This window comes from Diabrotica virgifera, chromosome 7 (genome assembly GCF_917563875.1).
Source record: "Diabrotica virgifera virgifera chromosome 7, PGI_DIABVI_V3a".
NCBI lineage: Eukaryota > Metazoa > Arthropoda > Insecta > Coleoptera > Chrysomelidae > Diabrotica > Diabrotica virgifera.
Genome location: NC_065449.1, coordinates 85,394,134 through 85,420,073, shown reverse-complemented (window position 1 = coordinate 85,420,073; position 25,940 = coordinate 85,394,134). Strand labels below are relative to the sequence as shown.

Below are 25,940 nucleotides of genomic sequence, written 5' to 3'. Positions count from 1 at the left end.
AGAATATTCCACAGGGTATTCCGAACTTTAAGAAAAAAACACAGTATGATTGTTACACCCGGTATAAAATGACCTTTACCTGTCTAGCAACAATAATATTACATCGATTTTCTTAAATAATAAGGCTATAACATACTAAAAAATCACTCAAATCGGAAAACAGGTTTAGGAAATTCGAGACTTCTAACGTACACAATTGAGCAAGTGAGTCGATTATTTTGCTCTCAAGTGTACATACATTCGTACAAAGAACAATATCTTACATCTTAGTTAATATTCGATAAAACATTGGAGATTATCTGAATTATACAATGATTTTAATTTAACCCTTATCCGGGCAAGGTGGGTTCAACGGGCCCGAGACGCCAATTATTTTATCATAAACTGATAAAAAAAAATTATTAAATTTTATGCATCAATTAATTTGTTTAGAAGTATGTTTCCGTTAACATACTCGTAGTCATGAGCTATTCAAAATATTCATTATCATTTTTGAACTTATTGCGTCGAAAGAATTTTGTCACGTAAAGGGACAATACGGGTCGATCGGACCCTATTTGTATTTATACCTAAAGTCCAAATCTTTGTTACAAAATTTAATCTCAGTCAGGTGATGATTTTAGAAAATGTTTTTGTGGGTTATCTAAACGACTTTTATGATTCCGGAAATCCAATAATACAGTCTAAACGTGTAACAAACAATGTAAACATCCCTTTGTTTACAATAGGTGTACATATATCTATTCTAAATGAATTTTAAGAACTGATAATCGTTGTTGGAATGCAATAATATCGTTAGGTACGTACCTATACATATTTTAAAATAAATAATACATCTGCTGTCAGTCGTTTGATATCTATGTTAGTGTCGACAACTAAGCTCCCAAGATTAAGATTATATTGAATTACAGTGAAAGTAGATAGATCAATAAAATGTTGCGAAAACCATTATCAGCTGCAGAACTGCAAGAGAAAAATCTTCTGAAGTAGGTGGCATTGAAAGTGACTCTGAAGTTGAAGATCATCTTTCGGAAGCAAGTGAAGAGGATTCCAACAACAATAAGCAAGTAGTATTGTGTAATACTGAAGAAGAATGTGTAGCTATGTGCAAGTTCCCAGATTTCAGAGTGTGTAATTTTTGAAACTAAGGATGGAATTAACTGGAAGAGTCAACCACAACAGAAAGGACGTATGAGATCCTGCGACATAATAAAAAGCAAAGTTCACAAAGTAATGTTAGCCCCTGGTCAATGTGTAGATGATCCTGTTGATTCCTTTCGTTTGTTTGTGGACGAAAAAATTGTGAACGAAATAGTGAAGTGTACAAATAAAGTCCGCAGAAAAAGTCCAGGGGATAGAGAACTGGAAATATTGCGACTATACAGAGCAATAAGCCTTTATTGGACTACTACTAACTGCATGGCAACTGAATGTCAACAATCATAGTGTAAATGTACTTTGGTGTAAGTTTTATGGACCTACAATATTTAAAGCTACTATGGAGTTAAAACGATACAAAAATTTGCTAAGATTTGTTCGATTTGACGATAAGTACACGAGGTCTGAACGAAGAAGGAACGATAAATTAGCAGCAATATTTTCCAAAATCAAAACTTTTAGAAGTACTTTTTACCAGGAAAAAACATGACGGTGGATGAGCAACTTGTTCCGTATCGAGGAAGGCGTTCTTTCAAGCAGTATATACCTTCAAAGCCAGATAAGTATGGCATGAAATATGGTGGGCCTGTGACTCGGAAACATACCCTTCAGGTAGATTGCAGCCTCGAGGTAGACCGCATACTATGGTAGTACCGTTTTTTTTAATTTAGACGATTTAAATTTAACTTTAATAAAACATTAAAGAAGAATATTAGAAATATATAGGTAAATATGAATAGTACTTTCAAGAACAGTGGAGGGTCCAACGGACCCGAGTTGCCCGGTTACATAAGTAAAATGTGTTGCCCGGATAAGAGTTAAAAATGTTGCCCAAAATATAAAGTTTCTATCTCTCTCTAGTTCTATCTCTCCTTAAGGAGTATTGGGCACTATTGCGTTTCTTGACCAAAAGTGTAAGATTGCTGACTGACCGGCTCAGCGCAACTAAATATAGTTTCTATATTAAAATGTAAATATAAAAAATTAAAGAATACAATTTTTCTATAAATATAATTACTATACCTCAGAATTCGTATCAGTAGTATCCAATTGTTGTTGTTGTAATCGTTGCTCTGGAAGGTCTTCCCCCGTTTCGTCGAAATTCAACTTATAGGCTCCAATTTTGGCAACTTTTTCAGCTAACTGCCGTTTTATTTCAGAGAGAGGCTGAAAATAAAAAAAGCAATGTATTATGTATAGCCAAACTATATTCAAACGGATTAAAACAACCCTACAAATGGAGAATATTCAGCCATAGCGTTCGATGACGTCGTTTGATTCCATTGCATCCTATCTTGAGCACCCTAAATTCAGTTGTGCTGGATGCGTTTGATGTCGTAGGACCATCTTGTCGAAGGACGTCCTCGATTACGACATGCATCATGTCTAGGTCTTCATTCTAGAATTTTATTTGTCCATCTTCCAACTTTGATTGTGGAAAAATGTCCCGCCCAGTTCCATTTCAGTGTCGTTTCACATTATAAGAATTTAAACGTGCGAGGGTTAGAACGCACGACGACATTCCAATGGTGGCTCATGTAATCATATTATGGAGCCTTTCTCACTAGACGGTGGTTGGAACGTTCGGTGAAGTCGCCGTGTTTATGTCGTCCCTTGCTACAACAACAGACGGCAGCCGTGCCGTCTTTAAGCACCCAGTAGCATAGGTGATTTAATGCATCCTTTCATATATGATACTGTCGTTCAGTCGCACGAAGGTAGTTTCCTTGGTTGTTTGGTACATTATTTTCATTTACACTTTTTGGCTGTTTGAAGTAGGTGCATATATTTTATATTATGATGTCTCAGATTGATAGTGAAATATTAATAACAATAATTGAAGCGAGACCTGTTCTTTGGGACAAAACAATAGAAATATATAAAAATAGAAACTTGACGAGAAATGCTTGGAATGGTGTATACCATGCACTTAACAGTGAATTTGACGAATTAGGTGACCAAAGAAAAAAACATTTGGTAAGTACAGCAAAATTATTTATATGTTACTGATAATAACAATAATTTTTATTTTACATAGTTACAATTAAAGTTGAGTATAGAGGGTGTTCCATCAATATGTGTGAATATAAAAATATATAAATCGTATCTTTTTGTGTTAATAGGATGGACCCAATGTATTCGGTTCCTCTTATTTCTCTTTCTTCGACGATAATGTAACCACAACGCTATAATTTGATTTCGCTCCATATAATACCTTTATAATTAGATACCATTATAATACCTTTTATTATACGAAATTATATTTAGTTTTATAGGGTAAACGACTCGGTGAAGACTGGAGTAGGGCGGCGGTCACGTCTTGTGTGAAATTATCTAAAAACATTTAAAACGAGGGGAACAACATTTAAAAATGAGTGGATGACAGAGGGTCTTTTAAATTATGTACATGAATAACATAGATTGTAATGTTGTTCTGAAGCTGTTTTCTTGTGGATTTTTTGTTATAAACTATTCTAAATGGGAAATAAGCCACAATTTAGCTAAAAAATAACTTTATTAACGTTTCGACGCCTAAATCGGATGCCAAAATAATCATTTCTTTAGTTCAATTGTGGCTTATTTCCCATTTAGAATAGTTTATTACATAGATTGTATGAGCTAATCCAAGATCCCACAAATAACTTAGTAGAACAACGATTATAAAAACAAATTAAGACTTTTAATTAAAAACATAAAAAATAATAACTGACCAAATAGAAATTGCAAATGAATTAAACGCGCATTACAGTACATTAGGACAAACATACCCATTTGTAATGATACATCGTAATGATACATATCAGACATCGTACCATGTACCTACCTCAGCCACAAAGTGTAAATAAAAATAATATACCAAACAACAGAGCAAAATATCTTCCGTGCGACCCAATTCTTATTGTGTGAAAAGGATAGGTGCGTCAAAACTACCGCACGAGAAATCCCTCGCACGTTCAAAATTCCTATAATGTGAAACAGCCCTTATAATCCTCTTAACTGCGTTCGTAACACGCGTTTTTTTTTCTCCTAACTATTGTATTTGAAACTCTGTCTCTGTGGGATATATTCAGCATTAACCTCTCCATCGCTCTCTATGTCACTTGTATTTTATTGATTCCTTTACTGGTAAGCGTCAATGTTTCTGCTCCATACGTTAGAGCTGGGAGTACACATTGATCAAAGACCTTCCTTTTCAAGCACATGGGAATATCTGACCTAAAGGCATCTCTCAGTTTTCTGTAAGCCGCCAATGCCAGTCCTATTCTCCTGTTTAGCTCAATTGCTTCATTATCTCTTCCTAGTTTAATCTCATGACCCAGATATTTATAGCTATACACCGGTTCGATTTGCGTGCCATTAGTTGAGATGTGTTTCGCCAGTACAAGGTTGGTCATGTATTGCGTGGAAAAATTAATGTTAAGTTCAACTCGTATACAAGAGCTCTGAAGGTCTTGAAGAAGCTGGCAGGCATGATCTATCCGTTCTGCAATAAGGACTATGCCATCTGCAAATCCTAAGTTGTTCAGAAACTCCCCATTTATGTTGACTGCAATATTTTTCCCAATTATTGTTTCTCATAGCACTCTGTAACAAAGCGGTGAATAGTTTAGGAGATATGGTGTCTCCTTGCCTAATACCCCTGTCCCTACATAGTATTGATAGATACAGAATGGGCCAAAGAAAACAGTCCACCTCGATATTTCTCAGTATTTATTAGATTTTAAGGAAATTACGAAACTGGTAGATTTTTGATCTAAGTGGGACGCATTTTTACGGTGCATACATCTGACATTTGTCAGCTCCCTCCCTTCCACTTCTCCCACTTCTTATTTTTAAATAGGGAATAGGTGTCCTGTGCGAGCTCATTTTAAAAGTTAATCAATTCTTTATTCAGTAATATAAATATTAACATAATTATTTATACAGGGCGTCCAAGAAAAAAATATTTTAATTAAATTAATTGACACAAAAAGAAGAACATATGTAATATATTTAATTCAAAATACATTCTACTGTTGTCATAAAACAGAAAAAATATTTTTTGATAAATAAACATTGCTTTTCGCTTAATTTCAATGTTCAAGCTGCCACCCATCTGCCTCTTGGTAGGTTGAATATTGAATTTAAGCAACAAACAGTGTTTATTTATCAAACAAACATTTCTTTCTGTTTGCTGTCAGCAGTAGAATGTATTTTGAGTTTAATAAATTACATACATTCTTCTTTTTGTGTCAATTAATTTAATTCAAAATAATTTTTCTTGGACACCCTGTAAAAATAAGTATGTCAATGTTAATATTACTGAATAGAGAATTGAATAACCTTTCAAATGAGCTAGCACACGACCCCTATTCCCTATTTAAAAATAAGGAGAGGGGAAGTGGAAGAGAGGGGATTGACAAATGACAGATGTATGCACCGTAAAAATGTGTCCCCCTTAGATCAAAAATCGACCTGTTTCGTCATTTCCTTAAAATCTAATAAATAATGCCAAATATCGAGGTGGACTGTTTTCTTTGGCCCAATCTGTATATCAAAATAAACAGGCTGCGGTGGCTAAGCCACTTAGAGAGAATAAATAAGGTGGAAACACATTTATAACCAAAGACCGGGTGGAGTAAGGAGAAGAGGCAGGCATAGAGCACGATTTAATCATTTTTTATTCACACGTTCTACACCTTCGTTGCGGGGTATGCCTCTCAGAGGAAAGGGGGGGAAACTCATATGCAAGCGAAAGTTGGTAACAATACATTTATAGCAGAATACTCAAATCATATGTTTCAGTATTGAATACTTTATAAAAATAAATTATAATAAATTACGGAAACTACGGAATAAATTACGGAATTAATCCTAATAAATAAATTAAAAATAAATGGTACGGTAAACAATCCTCATTTTTTAATATGTTATTCCTTATACCCTATTCCACGAACATACGCCTGTTTTGGATTACTTCGACAACGAATATTTTACTGTGCAAAATAAGAAGAACGAAAGTAAATTGCAAATTACATTGTTGTTTATTGGTATAATTATTAGCGCCATTTACTTTCGTACTTCTTATGTTGCACAGTAAAATATTCGTTGTCGAAATAATCCAAAACAGGCGTATGTTCGTGGAATGGCCCATTACAAGAAAACCTGTAATTTAAGCACAAATAATTAAAAATCGTAAATTTGGGTCAAAAGTTATTAACTTTTTAAGAATTCCCATAAGAGCCCATGTTAAAACTTAACTTTGACCCTTAATAGTAATTAAACGGCACGGTAAAGAATTTTTAAAAAATCAAGTCTCAGTTTTTTTAAGTAAACTATAACATACTAAAATTTCATGCAAATCCTTAATTCTTTGTCGAAGGTGTAGAACGTCGTTAAGGACCAGGTGGAAGACGACTTGTGAGTGTTAAGAGTACGAAATTGGAAAACCAAGGCGAAGAATAGGGAGGAATGGAAGCTGATTCTGGAAGAGGCCAAGACCCACGATGGGTTGATGATAATGGAGCCGATGATGATGATTATTAGCAGATCTACTATCCGTTGCGAGATGATTCGGATGGAATTCCCAGATTATTTTGTGCTTGATATCGACCCAGGACCTCGATTTTTGACCTTAGTTTCGTTATCGAACGTATTCGCTTCGTATCTGTTTAGTGTACAGATAGCGAATGATCGATAATCGACCAATAGCAACGTCGGGAAAACAAGAATTTTAAGACACTTGGTTTTTTAATATATTATTCCCTATGCTTCCTCGACCACCTTACTGGCCATCTGGCTACTGAGACAGGTTGCGTTCATTACTGCGCAGCGCACCTGTACAGGTAAATATATCGAATTTAAAATTATTTTAAGACGAAACATTTTTTTGCCGTTACTTTTGAAACATTATTAGAAATATGAATTATAATTCCCAGACATTTCTGTGCCATACGCGCCAGACGCTATTTTTTATAAATAATAATTGAACAATTTGAATCATTTCAGTATGTCTGTAATTTTAATATTATACTATTTACACATAAATAAATGCAAAATTAATTTGCCAGACATTAATTCGGTTGCATTCACCAGGCAGATGGATTTAAATTCATAAAAATATTGTGTATAAAATATTAAAACCAACACATACCAACAGATATCTCAATTACAAATCAAATCACAACATCAACGTTAAAAAGGGAATCATAAAATCCTTATATGATAGAGCCAAAATTACTTGTTCTAACGAAAATTCATTTTTAGAAGAAAAACAATTCTTAACATCTGTTTTATTAAAAAATGATTATCCTTTATCGTTTATAAATAAGGAATTGTCAAGATTGGATCGAATGAAACAGAATAACATAGAACGGGATCCTACAACATTCACAAGAAATAATACGAGGAAAATATCAATACCATACATAAAAGGACTATCCGAGAAACTTAAAACAATAGGAAATAAATTCAACATTTCAACAACATTCAAAACAACCAACACATTGAGATCTATTCTATCTAAAACTAAACCTAACAATGAACAAGAAAGGACAAAGAATTGTATTTATAAAATACCTTGTGAATGCGAACAGTTTTATATAGGTGAAACATCAAGACCATTAAACGTTAGAATAAGTGAACATCAATCTTATATTAAAAATAGAGAATTTGATAGATCTCAAATATGTCAACACGCATGGGATAATGAACATAGAGTTCAGTGGAGAGATTCAAGTATAGTCCTGAAAGAAACAGATAGTAAAAAGAGAAAAATCAAAGAAGCGGCTCTAATTATGCTAAACGAAACCAATTGTGTCGCAAATTCCTCAGTGGAATGCAGTAGGATGTGGATACCCATACTGAAAGAGGAAGTCAATAGAAAGAAAATACCACAATTAGTAAGTCAATAGTAGAGTTAGTACTTATTTTATATTTTAGTATTACTTATAAATATATCCATGTATTATTGATATTATTTATAATTTAAACAAAATTATAGTAAAGTCAAAATTTGGTATTAATTTTGAGAGTAAATTAAATGTAAGACCAAATACTTACGATGTCGGGATAGTATCACGAGGTTTTTCCTGGTTTTCCCTTGTGATTTACTATGAGATCTCTAACGCGAGAATTTTAATGTCACCGTTGCATGTGGTTGTCTTTTTAAAGACAGATCACATGCTATGATTTTTTGTGACGGATATTCTTGAGTTGGGGTTGATTTCATGTAATCGAATGAACTATCTTTCAGTAAAGTCGTCCCAGGAATGCAACTCATAAATATTGGCAATATCATTTTAAAGTCTTCTACTTTAAAATGTATCATATGTATCTGAATTGCCGATATAAATGAGTCAAATTAAATAAATTATTAGAAGAATTTTTTTACTAAGCAACAACATTTTTGTTTATGTTAGTAGTATTTTGTATTTTGACAACGGCACCCGATTTGGGCGTCGAAACGTTAATAAAAATCATTTTTTAATAATATTGTGGCTTATTTCCCATTATAAATAGTTAAAATTGTAAAAATGCCACAAGAAAATAGTTTCAGAACAACATTAAGAAACCGGTATGGGCCTAGCGTGTGTCAAAATTTTAGGAAATTGGAAACCTTCTACGAGAAACTGGCACACTGTCAAAATTCTATCAAAAGATACGACAATTTCGGAGGTGCATGTTGTCCGCACATGTATGAAGATGGGTCAGTCACAACTCACCGTGCGTGTGTTAGTTAACGATTCATGTCGAGTTTCTATTTAGTGAAATAATTGTGATACAATATAATGCGCTGCGCAGTAATGAACGCAACCTGTCTCAGTAGCCAGATGGCCGGTAAGGTGTTCGAGGATGCATAGGGAAATAATATATTAAAGAATCAGCTGTCTTAAAATATTTTCTTGAAAACGTTGCCAGCTCTTAGACCATAACGAAGCGAAGGGTCAAAAATCGAGGTCCAGTCTCTTAAGGTGGGGTATAGTTTGAAATCAACATATCAAGCACATTTTTGTGATTTTTTTTCAAAGCTATGGTAGAATTATTTTATTTTTATATTAAATAAACATATTAAGTACAATTCAAAGAATATTTAAGAAAAAATTCAATCCAAAATATTAAAAAATAAGCCATTGGCGACAAATTTTGGCAGGCAGCTCAAAAAAAATTGATTTTGCGGTGCACATCAGAACTCATCACTGGATCATAAGAAACAAAAAATTCAAAAAGATTTAATTAGCTTATGAGTTTCACGAGGTAACAACGTCAAGTTTTTTTATTTTTAATGATTTTTGAATTTTTGGTATCACTCAGAAGTCAAAAATACGAAATTTTTGATAAAAATTTTGTGAAAACCAACAGATTTAATATTGTTGAACAGAAAATAAGCAAAAAACGAAAAATATCTCGACGTTGTTACCTCACCAAATGTCTAAAGAAAATCTGTGCAAAACTTCAGGTAGATCGGTCAAGTAGTTTTTCAGTTACAATGTCCACCGCATTTGAAAAAGCAGTTTTGAGAAAAATGCGTTTAAAGTTTTGACAACTGCATCTTCATCCTCTTATTTGTCTGCCAAATCGTAAAGTGATGAACATTGGAATATGTTTTTTGAATTGCGGAGTAATCTACAAAAGAGAAGGCGAACAGTTGTTTAACGTTTCTCACTACGCTCAAGTGTGCTGGCGCGAAGCCGCGGCAAAGCGAGTCGAAGGTAGGGATATTCAACACCCTATATCTCTGGTAATTTTACTCCGATTATTTTGAAATTTTCAGAGAGTATTCTTGAAAGTATGCACTTTTATTTGAAATAATAAAAAAAATTAAAAATATTTCAAACCATACCCCCCCCCCCTTAATCTGGGGAATTCCATACCCAGTATCTTGCAACGGATAATACATTTTATTATTTTTTTTTCTCATACTATTGATTTAGAGATAATAAAAATATATTTCAGCAATGATTTAGAAATGTTACACAGTGATTTTTTGATAAAAATATTAGAAAAGAAATTATTGAGATACTCACCGTACTTTTATTACTTTTTGGAGAAGGCTTGTCTGGAAACTGTCCCAGCCAATATTCAAACTGCTTTTTCAAATTAGGCGAGGGATCCGGTTTTAAAAACGCACCAAGCGGCGTTTCTGGCGTCTTTACAAACGCCCAAGGTTGCGGTATGCTGTACTCTTTTGTTTCTTTATTGCTTTGACTGAAATTTAAGTTGCTCTCCCTAAATTGTTTCATAATTTTATTCACTGGTGTAACTTGGCTAAATTTCTCTAAAATCAAATTCATAAAGACATTTGAAACGATAAATTATATTAGTAATATACAGGGTGTCCAGAAACTCTACCGACAAACGAAGACAGGAGATTCCTCAGATAATTTTAAGAGAATTTAACCCAATTCACTTAGTCCGAAAATGCTTCCTAAGGGAGCTAGAGCTCTTTGAAGATGGCGTCTTGTAATTAGTTTTTCTTAACTACCGCCAGAACGCTTCTATTTAGAAAAACAAAAATTGGTACGCGTATTTATCTTCAAGATATAAATCTAATCCATCCATTGCAAATTTCTAGTACCGATCATAGGCGTTCGTTTTGGGTAGCGCAACGGTTATTTTATCGCATAACTTTTTTATCTTTAACTTTTATGCATTTCTGACACTGGATTATTAAATTGTGAAGTATTCTAGTACTAAAAGGTACTCTTGTTTTAAATCGGTAGGACACACCGTTTTCTAGAAAAATCGATTTGAAAATTTTTCGCTTTTTGAATAAAAAAAAAATTAAAAAAAAAACTGTTTAGAAAGAGGAAAACTGGTACATTTATTTATATTCCAGAGATAAATCGATTTCATTAATTGCGAATTTCTAGTACTAGTCATAGGCGTCCGTTTTGGGTAGGTCAACAGTTATTTTATAGCATAACTTTTTTGTCTTGAATTTTTGAGCATTTTTGACACTAGATTATTAAATTATGAGGTATTCGAGTACTAAAAGTTACTCTTACTTTATGTTGGTAAAATACTTCGTTTTTTGTTGAAAAGTTCTTTCAATTTTTTTTCAAATTCCAAAAACGAACTTTCAAATCGATTTTTCTAGAAAACGGTGTGTCCTACCGACTTGAAGCAAGAGTACCTTTTAGTACTAGACGCCTATGACCGGTACTAGAAATTTGCAATGGATGGATTCGATTCATCTCTGAAAAGTAAATATGCATACCAATTTTCGTTTTTCTAAATAGAAGCGTTCTGGAGGTATTTACGAAAAACTAATTTCATGACGCCATCTTCAAATAGCTCTAGCTCCCTTAAGAATTGGGTTTAAATTGTCTTAAAATTATCTGAGGAATCTCCTGTCTTCGTTTGTCAGTAGAGTTTCTGGACACCCTGTATAGTCAAAGCCCGAATTCCAGGCACTCCTAGGTCTGACTAGGCAATCCTCAGGTCTGAATGACGGTCTTAGCCAAAGCCCGAAATAAATTACAGTTTCGGCCTTTGACTACTCAAACCTAGGAGATACTAAGTTGGTCAGGCAAAGGTCAAAATTTAATTTTATGAAATCGGTGTTTGACTAGTCAAACCCCGATCAGCTATTAAAATGTCGTAATTTGTTAGATTATGTTTAATAAAACGTCATTTTTTATGTTTATTATTTTTATATTGTCGTAATTAAAATAAAAAAATTAGTGTTTATTCTCACATGTTGAGGCATTATGGCATTTAGAGTTGCACAATACGTTAGACCTTTTACACTTACGTAATGTGGAAGAGCATTTCTTATTGTAGTAGCATTTTATAAATCCTTGTCCTCCAAATTTAGAATCTTTTGTACTAATTTCTCTTAGAGACAGAGACAGCTTAACGTCTGGAACATCTTCAAATTTAGGAAATTTCTCTTTGCATTCTCTTATTTGGTTTCTTGAAAAAACTTGTGTTTATTGTTCCGTATTTCGTACCAACTCTATATAAACCGTTAATTGTTTTATCTTGTATGATACCCAAAATATTTCAAGCGTCTCCTTTGGCTCTTATCAAAGTTGGGGATAGGTATTGTTACAGTTTTTTAAATCGAAATTGGAGGAATTTTTTTTTCACTTAATTGTTTCCTAGCATTATAGACTGGTCATGAAGACCTTCAATCGCATTTCCTTTATTTATTTTAATATTTTCTGTCTGTGCCAAGAACGCGTGCCAAGGAGATGCTCGAAATATTTTGGGTGTCATACAAGATAAAACAATAATTGACGGTTTATAGAGTTGATACAAAATACGAAACAATAAACACACTTTTTTCAAGAAATCAAATAAGAGAATGCAAAGAGAATTTTCCTAATTTCGAAAATGTTCCAGACGTTAAGCTGTCTCGGTGTCAGGGGATGGCAAGAGACTCGAATTGAATCAAAACGAAACGATTATTTTGTTTTTTGTTATACCTTACTCGGTTTAAGAGTACAAATGACCACGTTTCATTAAAGTAATCTGCGACGCATTATTGGAGTGTTCTCCTAGCGGCGCCGCTTGGTACTACTGTATCTCGGTTAACAGATTACTGACTCGTGGTCGAAATGATTTTCACTCATTTCGTCATTCCCCGTTAGAGGACAGTCTAACCACACTCCGCTGAAAATATTTTAATATCTGCAGTTATTTTTCGTTTCGTTATGGTGCAATTCAGTCTTCTTGTAAAGCTTTTTTGACAAGGGATAGATTCCGAAACACCAGCTGTCAGGGGATGGCAAGAGACTCGAATTGAATCAAAACGAAACGATTATTTTGTTTTTTGTTATACCTTACTCGGTTTAAGAGTACAAATGACCACGTTTCATTAAAGTAATCTGCGACGCATTATTGGAGTGTTCATCTAGCGGCGCCGCTTGGTACTACTGTATCTCGGTTAACAGATTACTGACTCGTGGTCGAAATTATTTTCACTCATTTCATTCCCCGTTAGAGGACAGTCTAACCACACTGCACGGCAAATATTTTAATGTCTGCAGTTATTTTTCGTTTCGTTATGGTGCAATTCAGTCTTCTTGTAAAGCCTCTTTGACAAGGGATAGATTCCGAAACACCAGGTGTCAGGGGATGGCAAGAGACTCGAACTGAATCAAAACGAAACGATTATTTTGTTCTTTATTTATAAAATACCACTGCAATAAGAAATGCTCTTCAAAAACCATGTAAGTGTAAAAGGTTAAACGTATTGTGCAACTCTAAATGCCATAATGTCTCAACATGTGAGAATAAACACAATTTTTTTATTTTAATTGGGACAATATAAAAATAATAAATATTATAATTAAAAAATGACGTTTTATTAAACCTAATCTAACAAATTACGACATTTTAATAGCTGATCGGGGTTTGACTAGTCAAACCCCGATTTCATAAAAATAAATTTCGACCTTTGCCGACCAACGTAGTCTCTCCCAGGTTTGACTAGTCAAAGGCCGAAACGGTAATTTTTTTTGGGCTTTGACTAAGATTTGAGGATTGTCTAGTCAAACCTAGGAGTGCCTGAAATTCGGGCTTTGACTATAACATATAGACCACTCATCAGCGGTAAAAAACTGTAAAACCGTGGAATTTTGAGAATCAACACCGATTTTAATGAAAAGTTGGGTTTAAGCTCTGTTGACACTCTTCTTCAAAATCTACCCTATGCCGAACTGCGCTTTTGCCCTGGGGGTTGAAAACAACTCCATCTAGGGAATGAACATTTTTTAACCAAAATAACTATGAAAATCAATAGAGTGACCGATTCTGAGTAAATTTTGATCTATAATTTTTTTTTTGTAAAATTGACACTTTCCAAGTTATTTGCGATTGAAACTATGCATTTTTCATTGAAAAAACTCACGTTTTATATAGTCCAGAGAAATAAGATTTTTCTTGTGTCACATTCCACTCCAGGCCGAAACCAAATTTTTTGAGTAGTATGGCCATCTATATTAATAAAATATGTTTTCTGCAGCCGATTTTGATGATATACATAGTGATAAACAAATAAAGATCAAAAAACGGTAAATTTTCACTTTTTTCGTCTATTACTAAAAAGTTAAGCATTCTAAACAAATTTGAGAATAAGAAACTCATAAATCATATAAAAAGCTTCAATATGGCGTTCGCTGAATATGTCTATCCTTATTTGTTGCTTAGAAAGTTGCAAAATAAGTCAGAAATTTTGAGATTTTATAAATGTTCATAACTTATGTAAAAATTAAGTTAGAACCTTATTCTAGTTTTCTGTTGACCTAGATATCAAAATATCAACAGGCACCGCTGGGAAATATTCCAAAAATGCGGTTCAGAGAAACTATATGAAACGAGTCTTTGTACTCTTATACAGAGTATGGCATTAGTAAAAATACAAAAATAGACGGTTTAGTTTTGTTTTAAATCTGTCTCCTGCCATCCCCCGATAGCGCTATTTCTAGGTCTACCTTTTGTCAAGGAGGCTATGCAAGAAGACAAATTTAAATCAAAACTTCCGTAGTTCTCGGTATACAATAAAACTATTTATACCGGAGTAAGGTTAGAACGCCCTCTAACGGGGAATAAGTGAAATAAATGGCGACTCGATTCTAGTTTTCTGTTGACCTAGATATCAAAATATCAACAGGCACCGCTGGGAAATATTCCAAAAATGCGGTTCAGAGAAACTATATGAAACGAGTCTTTGTACTCTTATACAGAGTATGGCATTAGTAAAAATACAAAAATAGACGGTTTAGTTTTGTTTTAAATCTGTCTCCTGCCATCCCCCGATAGCGCTATTTCTAGGTCTACCTTTTGTCAAGGAGGCTATGCAAGAAGACAAATTTAAATCAAAACTTCCGTAGTTCTCGGTATACAATAAAACTATTTATACCGGAGTAAGGTTAGAACGCCCTCTAACGGGGAATAAGTGAAATAAATGGCGACTCGATTCTAGTTTTCTGTTGACCTAGATATCAAAATATCAACAGGCACCGCTGGGAAATATTCCAAAAATGCGGTTCAGAGAAACTATATGAAACGAGTCTTTGTACTCTTATACAGAGTATGGCATTAGTAAAAATACAAAAATAGACGGTTTAGTTTTGTTTTAAATCTGTCTCCTGCCATCCCCCGATAGCGCTATTTCTAGGTCTACCTTTTGTCAAGGAGGCTATGCAAGAAGACAAATTTAAATCAAAACTTCCGTAGTTCTCGGTATACAATAAAACTATTTATACCGGAGTAAGGTTAGAACGCCCTCTAACGGGGAATAAGTGAAATAAATGGCGACTCGATTCTAGTTTTCTGTTGACCTAGATATCAAAATATCAACTATCGCTATCAAATAGCGCTATCGGGGGATGGCAGGAGACAGATTTAAAACAAAACTAAACCGTCTATTTTTGTATTTTTACTAATGCCATACTCTGTATAAGAGTACAAAGACTCGTTTCATATAGTTTCTCTGAACCGCATTTTTGGAATATTTCCCAGCGGTGCCTGTTGATATTTTGATATCTAGGTCAACAGAAAACTAGAATCGAGTCGCCATTTATTTCACTTATTCCCCGTTAGAGGGCGTTCTAACCTTACTCCGGTATAAATAGTTTTATTGTATACCGAGAACTACGGAAGTTTTGATTTAAATTTGTCTTCTTGCATAGCCTCCTTGACAAAAGGTAGACCTAGAAATAGCGCTATCGGGGGATGGCAGGAGACAGATTTAAAACAAAACTAAACCGTCTATTTTTGTATTTTTACTAATGCCATACTCTGTATAAGAGTACAAAGACTCGTTTCATATAGTTTCTCTGAACCGCATTTTTGGAATATTTCCCAGCGGTGCCTGTTGATATTTTGATATCTAGGTCAACAGAAAACTAGAATCGAGTCGCCATTTATTTCACTTATTCCCCGTTAGAGGGCGTTCTAACCTTACTCCGGTATAAATAGTTTTATTGTATACCGAGAACTACGGAAGTTTTGATTTTAATTTGTCTTCTTGCATAGCCTCCTTGACAAAAGGTAGACCTAGAAATAGCGCTATCGGGGGATGGCAGGAGACAGATTTAAAACAAAACTAAACCGTCTATTTTTGTATTTTTAGAACCTTATTGCACGGAATGCTGAGAATTCTTGTGCTTAAATTATATTTTAAATTTCAAAGCAATTGGTCAAATAGTTTAAAAGTTATTTAATTTGTTTATCCCAAATTAATTTTTTTTGCAACACTATAAGTCAGAAAATTATGAGGTTACAGTAATACTTCGGACAGTTTATGAAAGAAGAACATTTATACTATTAACTTAATTAAAATAAAATGACAAAAAGTAATTTTAAACAGTGTAAAATTATTTTGCAAAAACATGTCGATTTTTTGTATAAACAATTAGAATCACTTTTTAACCGTTACCCGTAGAAAAATTATTTTTTCATATTTGGAAAGACTGAATTTTTATACTTATTTAGAAAGAAAAACAATTGTCCTAGGACAATTAGGGACGAAGTTAGCCCCCCCTTTTTTAAATCACATGTTCTTGCAAAATAATTTTGCAATATTTAGAATTATTTTTTGTCATTTTTTTAAATTAAATTAATAGTGTAAATCTTCTTCTTTCATAAACTATCCAAAGTATTATCGTAACTTCATCATTTTCTGACTTACTGTGTTGCAAAAAAAATTTGCGACCGATTGCTTTGAAATTTAGGGTATGATTTAAGCACCAGAAGTCTCAGCATTCCGTCTAATAAGAAGGTTCTAAGTTAATTTTTACATAAGTTATGAATATTTATAAAAAAACTCCAAATTTGTGATTTATTTTGCAATTTTCTAAGCAACCAATAAGGATAGACATATTCAGCGAACGCCATATTGAAGTTTTTTTTACCATTTATGAGTTTCTTACTCTCAAATTTGTTTAAAATGCTTAACTTTTTGATAATAGACAAAAAAAGCGAAAATTTACCGTTGGTTGATCTTCATTTGTTTATAATTATGTATATCAAAACTACTACTCAAAAAATTTGGCTTCGGCCTGGAGGGGGTTGTGTCACCAACAGGATATTTTTTTTCCTTGTTTCTCTGAACTAATAACCGTTTTTCATGAATAACTTAAAAAATTGAATTTACAGAAAAAGTCATAAAGAACAAAATTCTAGCTAATAAAAAAATACAAAGAGATTCGCGTCGGAAAGACCTAGGTAAACCCAAAAACGACTGAGTTATTGCTCTTTAAAGGATGGATATTTTCGAAGGACCTCGAAATGGATAACCTTAAATTTCAAATAATTCGAATGTGGTGCAATTTTTTGGGAAAACTTGAGAGCCATGTTTTAAAGTTCATTAAAAAATCTTTCAAATGAGCTCTGGCAAAAGTTTTTTGCATAAGAACTGACTGACTTATGATGAAAATAAAGTCGCTATCTGCCTTTTTCTTTTCAAAATGTAAAAATTAAACCTTCGTCATTACAATCCTAATAGAAATGAATAACTTCCCACTTGAAATTAACTTTATTTAGGTATAATTGATACGATCGTTGAGATTCGACCGGTTTGTAATGCTTAGTTTAGAAAAAATAGTTGATTAAATCGAAAATGACATTATTAAAATTTTTGAAAAAAGTGAATTTTTCTTTAAAAACCTAAAAGTATTCATGATACAAAAACAAAAGATCAAAATTTCCAGTAAAAGAAATTCTACAATTACAATTAATATTTGAAACATTTTTTCATATTATGAATACTTTTAGATTTATTTAAGAAAAATCCACTGTTTTTTTTAATTTTAAAAATGTCATTTTTATTTAATCAACTATTTTTTTCTAAGATAAGCATTCCAAACCGGTCAAATCATATGGATCGTATCAATTATACCTAAATAAAGTTAATTTCAATTGGGAAGCTATTCATTTCTATTAGGATTGTAGCGACGTGGGTTTAATTTTTACATTTCAAAAAGAAAAAGCAGAGAGCTACTTTATTTTCGTCTTAAGCGAGTCAGTTCTTATGCAAAAAACTTTTATCAGAGCTTATTTGAAAGGTTTTTTAATGAACTTTAAAATGTTTTTTTTAAGTTTCCCCAAAAAATTGCACCACCTTCGAGTTATTTGAGATTAAAGGTTCTCAATAAGCAATAACTCAGTCGTTATTGGGTTTACATAGGTCTTTCGGACGCGAATCTCTTTGTTTTTTATTAGCTACAATTTTGTTTTAAAAACGGTTATAAAACGTGAGTTTTTTCAATGAAAAATGCATAGTTTCAATCGCAAATAACTTGATAGTGTCAATTTTGCAAAAAAAATTATAGCACAAAAATTTACTCAGAATTGGTCACTCTGTCGATTTCCATAGTTATTTTGATTAAAAAAATTTCATCCCCTATATGGGGTTGTTTTCACCCCCAGGGCAAAAGCGCAGTTCGGCAAGGGTAGATTTTGAGAAAGGTTATAATTAGGTACTACCTAGATCCAAATTTTCAAGGAAATCGACCTTGGTTCTCAAAATTCCACGAGAAAATAGCTGTTGATTGAGTATGAAAATGCCACCATGTAAATAGAGCTGGACGAAAGACATTTTTAGTTTTTAAGTATGATCGACGGATCATACTTAAACCATTGGAATTGAACAGAAAAGATGAAAAGGGTGTCAAAGTTAAATATTTATAAAGATATAAAGTTTTTCAATCCTAATAGCAACATTAATAATATTGAAAAATATTAAAAATATTACTAAAAGATTTTTAAATTGAAAACTTATTGGTACATTTCCCTGGTGACACCTCCAAGGCTTCTACAATTCACTATTTCACCGATTTTTATTTTAAATATTTATCCTTGAATATTTCCTGACAGGAATGGGCTAACAACACGACATTTGGTAAGCGGGAGTTTTTGGGACAAGAAATCTAAATTCGCTATCAAAAATGATGTATTACCCAGAGGGCGCCACACACGCCTTTCAGCGCTCATTCAATACGTTAAATTTTTTTTATTGCCCACTCTACATACTTTTTGAATCAAAACCATTTACAATTTAAACAGTTTAAACTGCGATGCAACATAATTTTTTGCATAATGCCATTGTAGTTACATCCAAAAAATAAACTTAAAACCATAATAATTTCCAAGAATGTATCGCAAATTTCTTTAAATTGCATTTTCGATGGAATGACATAAATATGAGAACTTGAGTTCAACACATGAGAACAGTTGGGTTTAGCGAGATGAATGTAGTATACCCTTTTTAAGTAAAAATATTAAGAGAAAAAAAGTTTTGATTCAAAAAGTATGTAGAGTGGGGGATAAAAAAATTGAACGTATTAAATGAGCGCTGAAAGACGTATGTGTCGCCCTCTGGGTAATAAATCATTTTGGTGGCAAATTTAGATTTCTCGTCCCCAAAAACCCCAGCCTACCAAATTTCGTGCTGTTATCCCATGCCTGTCAGGAAATATTCAAGAATAAATAAAATAAAACTTTAACTTTGGCACCCTGCATTTCAGTTACTATCAACTTTCGTACTAAATTAAGTTAGCTTAAATCCACCTATTTTAAGCTCAGGAATCTAAGGTTAGGCTATGGCCCATTCTTTACCAAACACCATGTACAGGAGAATCCTGAAAATATCATGGATTGATTATGTAACAAACAATGAAGTCTTGAGAAGAATGCATAAGAATACGGCAATAATGGAAACCACCAAAACCAGACGGCTACAGTATGTACTTAAGACATGTTATGCCTGACGAATCATATTATATGCTTCAATTAGTTAAGGGCACAGGCGCAAAATTTCGGCTTAAATGCTTTTTAAATGCATTTTTTTAATCCTGAGTAAACTTATTAACATTTTTGAAAAATTTAAACGCCGAATGAAAGATTCCATTATTACCGAGGGTCTTAGAATAAACAAATGAATCCTTTGATTCACATTCTCGAAAACCATCTTTGACTCGAAAACCATCAATAATTATTAAAACAAATGAATCCAAATCCTTTTGAATGAGATATTTGAAGTTAAAAATCACACTAAATTTGCTTTTTTTTCACCCCAGTAACTTATTAAAATACAGAAAGGTAAAGTTTTCAATCCTAATAGCAACATTAATAATATTGAAAAATATTAAAAATATTACTAAAAGATTTTTAAGTTGAAAACTTATTGGTCCATTTCCCTGGTGACACATCCAAGGCTTCTAAAATTGGCAAGTCAGATGGATGCTGCAGTGAAGACAAAGGGAGGGAATTCTAAAAAGTTGCAATTCACAACCCCCGTCTGCAGCTTGGTAAAGTTCCAACGGAAAATGGACCTAGTTACTTTATAGGAGTAATACTAATATAAAATAAATAAAAATGTATACCAAATGTATACCTTGATTCAAAAACTATGTAGAGTGAGGGATAAAAAAATTGAACGTATTAAATGAGCGCTGAAAGACGTATGTGTCGCCCTCTGGGTAATAAATCATTTTGGTGGCAAATTTAGATTTCTCGTCCCCAAAAACCCCAGCCTACCAAATTTCGTGCTGTTATCCCATGCATGTCAGGAAATATTCAAGAATAATGCCCAGTATTATAAAACATTTAACTTATCAAGTAAAATTTAGTTTGAAAGTAAAACAATTCTACAGATTTGCGTATTATAAACGCAAAGTAAATTATCTCTAGTAGTAAATCTGCGAAATAACCTATTCTTTAGTTTTCTACCAAGTAAATTTTATTTAACAAGTAAATTTGACACTAATGACAGTTTCAATGTATTTTCGGCTGCTGTGAAAATATAAGTAATACCTAAGGTTAAGTTTTAGATTATAACCATTTTCTGTTTGCAACTACGTAGTTGAATATTTAGAAATGTACTTCTTCAGTAATAAACTAAAAATTATTAATTTTTTTTATTTTAATAACTAATTTACAATAAAATAAAATAAAATTAGGCAAACGGGTATTACATTTTTAAATTCTCGAACTCATCCCCATATTGATGTTTCAGTTGTAGAATCTTTTCTTTAACTGCCAACTCTAGTTTCTGTTTTTCTAATTTTAAAATGTCTCTACTTAACTCTTCCTTTTCTTTTCGAACTTTAAGAATTTTTAAAATCTTCTTTCTTCTTCACACTTATTGTTTTTGTGATGTGGGACTCCCGATAGATAATTAGGTCTTTTACACTTTTCCGGTAGTTTAACATGTTCATTTCCAGTGCATTGTTCAAGACTACCGTTGATCCTGTACTTCTTCAGCAACTTGTGCAACCCAACCTTCATTACGAAGAAGTTCATCAAATGGAGCGGTGCTATCATAAATATTAACTATTGGCCGCGTTCCACTAGTACTCACCACAGATAAATATTTCTCCCAATGGAATCTGTCGCTTGAAAATTATTTGAACCACCACCGGTTTTGTAAATTTCCACTTTTTGATTGGCCTTATCTTTTTTGGCTATTTTTAATGCTATCATAAAGAAGTCTTAACTGGCCTGCATTTCTTATTCCACTTTGTGCAGTTGCATTAAACTCCTCGGTGATAACCTCCCATACTTCGTTCTTCAATTTTACACTTGTGCCATCCGTTTGTTTATTGTCAATTACATTAAAGTATTGTTTTACGATTTCTAAAATGTTTTCTTTCTCCTGCTCTGTGTACTTTTTTTCCTCGCTCTCGTTTCTTTTCAGCCTTATCCATTTTTTGATAATAATTTATGTATGTTTTTCTAATTTAAAAAACATATGTTGACACTTCAGGAGGGCCCAAAAATTAAATTAACCGAATTTATATAATCTTTTTCTTACTTCTTATACATATTTTGTACACCGCCATCTGTAATTATACTAAGAAACTACAAACAGTTTTCAATAAATATTTTATTCATCAGTTAGTTATTTACTTGGTAGTTTTGCTTTATAATACCGAATTAAATTAACTTGTCGATTTAGTAGCAAAGTAAATTTAACCCACAGATACTTATTTGATGATTTATTTGTTGTTTATAATACCGGCCATAAATAAAATAAAAGTTTAACTTTGGCACCCTGCATTTCAGTTACTATCAACTTTCTTACTAAATTAAGTTAGCTTAAATCCACCTATTTTAAGCTCAGGAATCTAAGGTTAGGCTATGGCCCATTCTTTACCAAACAACAGGAGAATCCTGAAAATATCATGGATTGATTATGTAATAAAATGTCTTGAGAAGAATGCATAAGAATACGGCAATAATAGAAACTACCAAAACCAGACGGCTACAGTATGTACTTGGGACATGTTATGCCTGACGAATAATATTATATGCTTCAATTAGTTAAGGACACAGGCGCAAAATTTCGGCTTAAATGCTTTTTAAATGCATTTTTTTTAATCCTGAGTAAACTAATTAATATTTTTGAAAAATTTAAACGCAGAATGAAAGATTCCATTATTACCGAGGGTCTTAGAATAAACAAAAAGCTCCTTTTGAATGAGATATTTGAAGTTAAAAATCACACTAAATTTGCTTTTTTTTTCACCCCCTGTAACTTATTAAAATGTGAAAGTGAAACATAAGATTGTTTTGCCTTCGCATTGCAACTGAATAAAAATGGTATACATTTTTATTTATTTTATATTAGTATTACTCCTATAGAGTAACTAGGTCCATTTTCCGTTGGAACTTTACCAAGCTGCAGACGGGGGTTGTGAATTGCAACTTTTTAGAATTCCCTCCCTTTGTCTTCACTGCAGCATCCATCTGGCTTGCAAATTTTAGAAGCCTTGGAGGTGTTACCAGGGAAATGGACCAATAAGTTTTCAATTTAAAAATCTTTTAGTAATGTTTTTAATATTTTTCAATATTATTAATGTTGCTCTTAGGATTGAAAACTTTAGCTTTCAATTGCCAGATGACGCTAGTCACCTAATCCATACACGTCATTTGCAATGTGGGGATAAACTTTCATGGTTTGGTCACTTCGAGCAGAGAGCTGCGGGCCTACGTCTCTCCGATGAGACTCCAATAAGAGTCGAAAATCGTCGATTCAGAGTGCTGGACTGCGCTCCCTGTTCTAAGTGTTGTTTTGCCTTCGCATTGCAACTGAATAAAAATGGCATACATTTTTACTTATATTAAAATACACATGTAAAGAAAAACTATTGTTTATTTTTCTTTAATAGCTTTTCTTTTAATATTTATTTATATTCTCATTTTGTTACGCCACTGTCAAAACATTAAGTTCTTCTTTTTATTTTTATGTTGACTTATGACGTGTGAGGTGTTTTGACAGTGACAATTAATTAATTTCGATGATTGAAATATTTGTTACCTGCTGAGCATTATAAACTAAAATCTAGAATATAAGCTTTAAATGTTGTTTCTTTTTCTTACAGGTAACGTTTTTGTAAATCGTTAATATTGTACATAAAATAATAAAGTTCCTTTTTCTTACAGAGAGAAACACAATTGAGTTTTTTATTCACCAAAAGTTTGATGGTTAAAAACATTATTACAAAACAACATTTTTGCTGATAGAAATATAATAATTTTCCATTATAAAATGGCAAAACTGAGATTTGAATTTACCGTTAAATCATTGCAGACTGATACAAAAACAAATATCATCACGATCACCTCAATTGAGACTGAGGAAAATGAAATTTTTTCAATACCTAATGATATGCAAAATATTTCCTATCATAAAAAAATCCAGACGACAGCAGCTTTTGAGAAAGTAAAAACGGGTTCTAACAAAACGGGGCACTACAAGAAAAGTTTGGATCGCAGATGAAGATATTTTGAAAGTTTATATGGACGAATATGGGAATATACAATTCAATGATTTTCTCTTAGAACAACAAAGCATTCAAGGGAGAGAATCTTTAACATCCACACCTGGTATCTCACTAGATACGTTAGAACAGATCTTAGAGAGAGTATCAAAGTCAAATGAAACACAATGTATTGAATCCTTTAATAAAAAAAAAGTATCAGAACAATTTGTGATAGAAAAATTTACAGGAAAAAATGTGAATGTTTTACAATGGATGGAAACATTTGAAAATGAGTGCACAAGATTGCAAATAGATAAAAATACTGAAAAAATTGAAATTCTAAGACTATTTTTAGAAGGATCATGTGTGGATTGGTACAGGTCAATGCTTATAAAATATTCAATAAATTCTGATTGGGATGAATGGAAAAACAAATTTTGTGATACCTATGCAGACAAAGGGTGGACTCCAGTGAGGTATGCGTTTGAGTTCAAATACATGAATGGTTCTTTATTAGAATATGCTCTTAAAAAGGAAAGACTCTTACTACAAATAAACAAGTCATTGAATAAAAAAATTATGATTGATTTGATAGCTCCCAAATTATATTGCTGATAGAATTGATAGAGACACTTTGAAAGAAACGGAAGATCTCTTCAATGAAATTAGAGGTCTAGAACACTTGATAAAAATGAAGACTTCAGAAAAAAAAGAAATATCATACTTTAAGAAAAAACAAGCCTGCAAAATTTGTGAAAAAGAAGGAAAAGGTTTACGTTATCATCTGGAATCAAGTTGCTGGTACAAAAGCAAAAGTGAAGTCCCGAAAAATCAAGAGGTAAGAACTGTCAACAACCATAAACTAGAATTAGAATTAAACGAAACAAATCCAAAAAACTGTTAATTCCACCACTAATTAGAATCAAGTTACTATTAAATGACACTTTAGAGATCTATGGAGTATATGACTCAGGATCAAATATATCATTGATTAATGCAAACTTATTACAGATAAAGGCACATAATAGAGGTGACCTTCAAATAGTAAACTTGAGGACAATTAATGGTGTGAAAAAAACAAATGGTATAGTAACACTTAAGATAAAAATCTATGACATTGAAAAAAAAATGGATGTATTTATTGTAGATGATGAAAATTTCAATTATGATTTTTTAATTGGGTTAGATTGTATTAAAAGTTTTAGATTAATTCAAAATGAGGATCTAAGGATCACACAATGCAACAGCTCTAAAGAAATTGAAAATGTGTCAACTATTGATAAAGTAAGCATTCCTGACTTTCCAGGTAACATATATTTAAATGCAACTAAAGAAAAGATTAATGATATATTCAAATATGAAATAAATTTTAATGAGAGTATAAATACTGACAATTTTGAAATAGCAATTAATCATTTAGATTTAAATCAGCAATCAGAAATTGAACAATTGATTAATAAATATAAATCAGCATTTGCTAAAGACAAATATGATGTAGGTACTATAAGAGAGTATGAAGCTCATATTGACTTAGTTGTAGATAAATACTGCTCCAAACGTCCATATAGATGTACCATTGAAGATAGAAAAGAGATAGAAAGTCAGATAGCAGAACTTTTGAAGAATAATTTAATTGAAGAGTCATATAGTCCAGTGACACTAGGATTCAAAAAAGGAGAGGACAGAAAGACCAGACTCTGCATAGATTTTAGGGAACTAAATAAAATCGTTGTTCCCCAATCGCAACCTTTTCCATTGATCGAGGACTTAATGGTAAAAACTAGCAATTGTAAGTACTTTTCTACTTTAGACATAAATTCAGCATTCTGGTCAATTCCAATGAGAGTACAAGATAAAGAAAAAACAGCATTTGTGACACAAGAAGGCCATTTCCAGTGGACTTGCCTCCCATTTGGTTTGAAAACGGCTCCAGCAATTTTTCAACGTATTTTAAGCAGCATTATAAGAAAATATAAACTTTCAGATTTCACAGTCAATTATATAGATGATATCCTAATTTTTTCAAAAACCTTTGACGAACATATATTACACTTGTCCAAGTTATTTGATGCAATATTAAATGAA

At 32.5% G+C, this 25,940-nt stretch overlaps 1 protein-coding gene across 2 annotated transcripts in view; it reads right to left on the bottom strand.

Moving 5' to 3' along the window:
* LOC126887702 (DNA topoisomerase 2-binding protein 1) overlaps positions 1-25,940 on the bottom strand; it is a 254,947-nt gene that overhangs the window by 62,623 nt on the left and 166,384 nt on the right. For both annotated transcript variants that reach the window (XM_050655370.1, XM_050655371.1), the window contains exons 14-15: positions 10,164-10,414; positions 2,182-2,325 (exon numbers count right to left, since the gene is read on the bottom strand). In XM_050655370.1, coding sequence (XP_050511327.1) covers positions 2,182-2,325; positions 10,164-10,414 — 395 coding nt within the window. The remainder of the gene's footprint in view (positions 1-2,181; positions 2,326-10,163; positions 10,415-25,940) is intronic.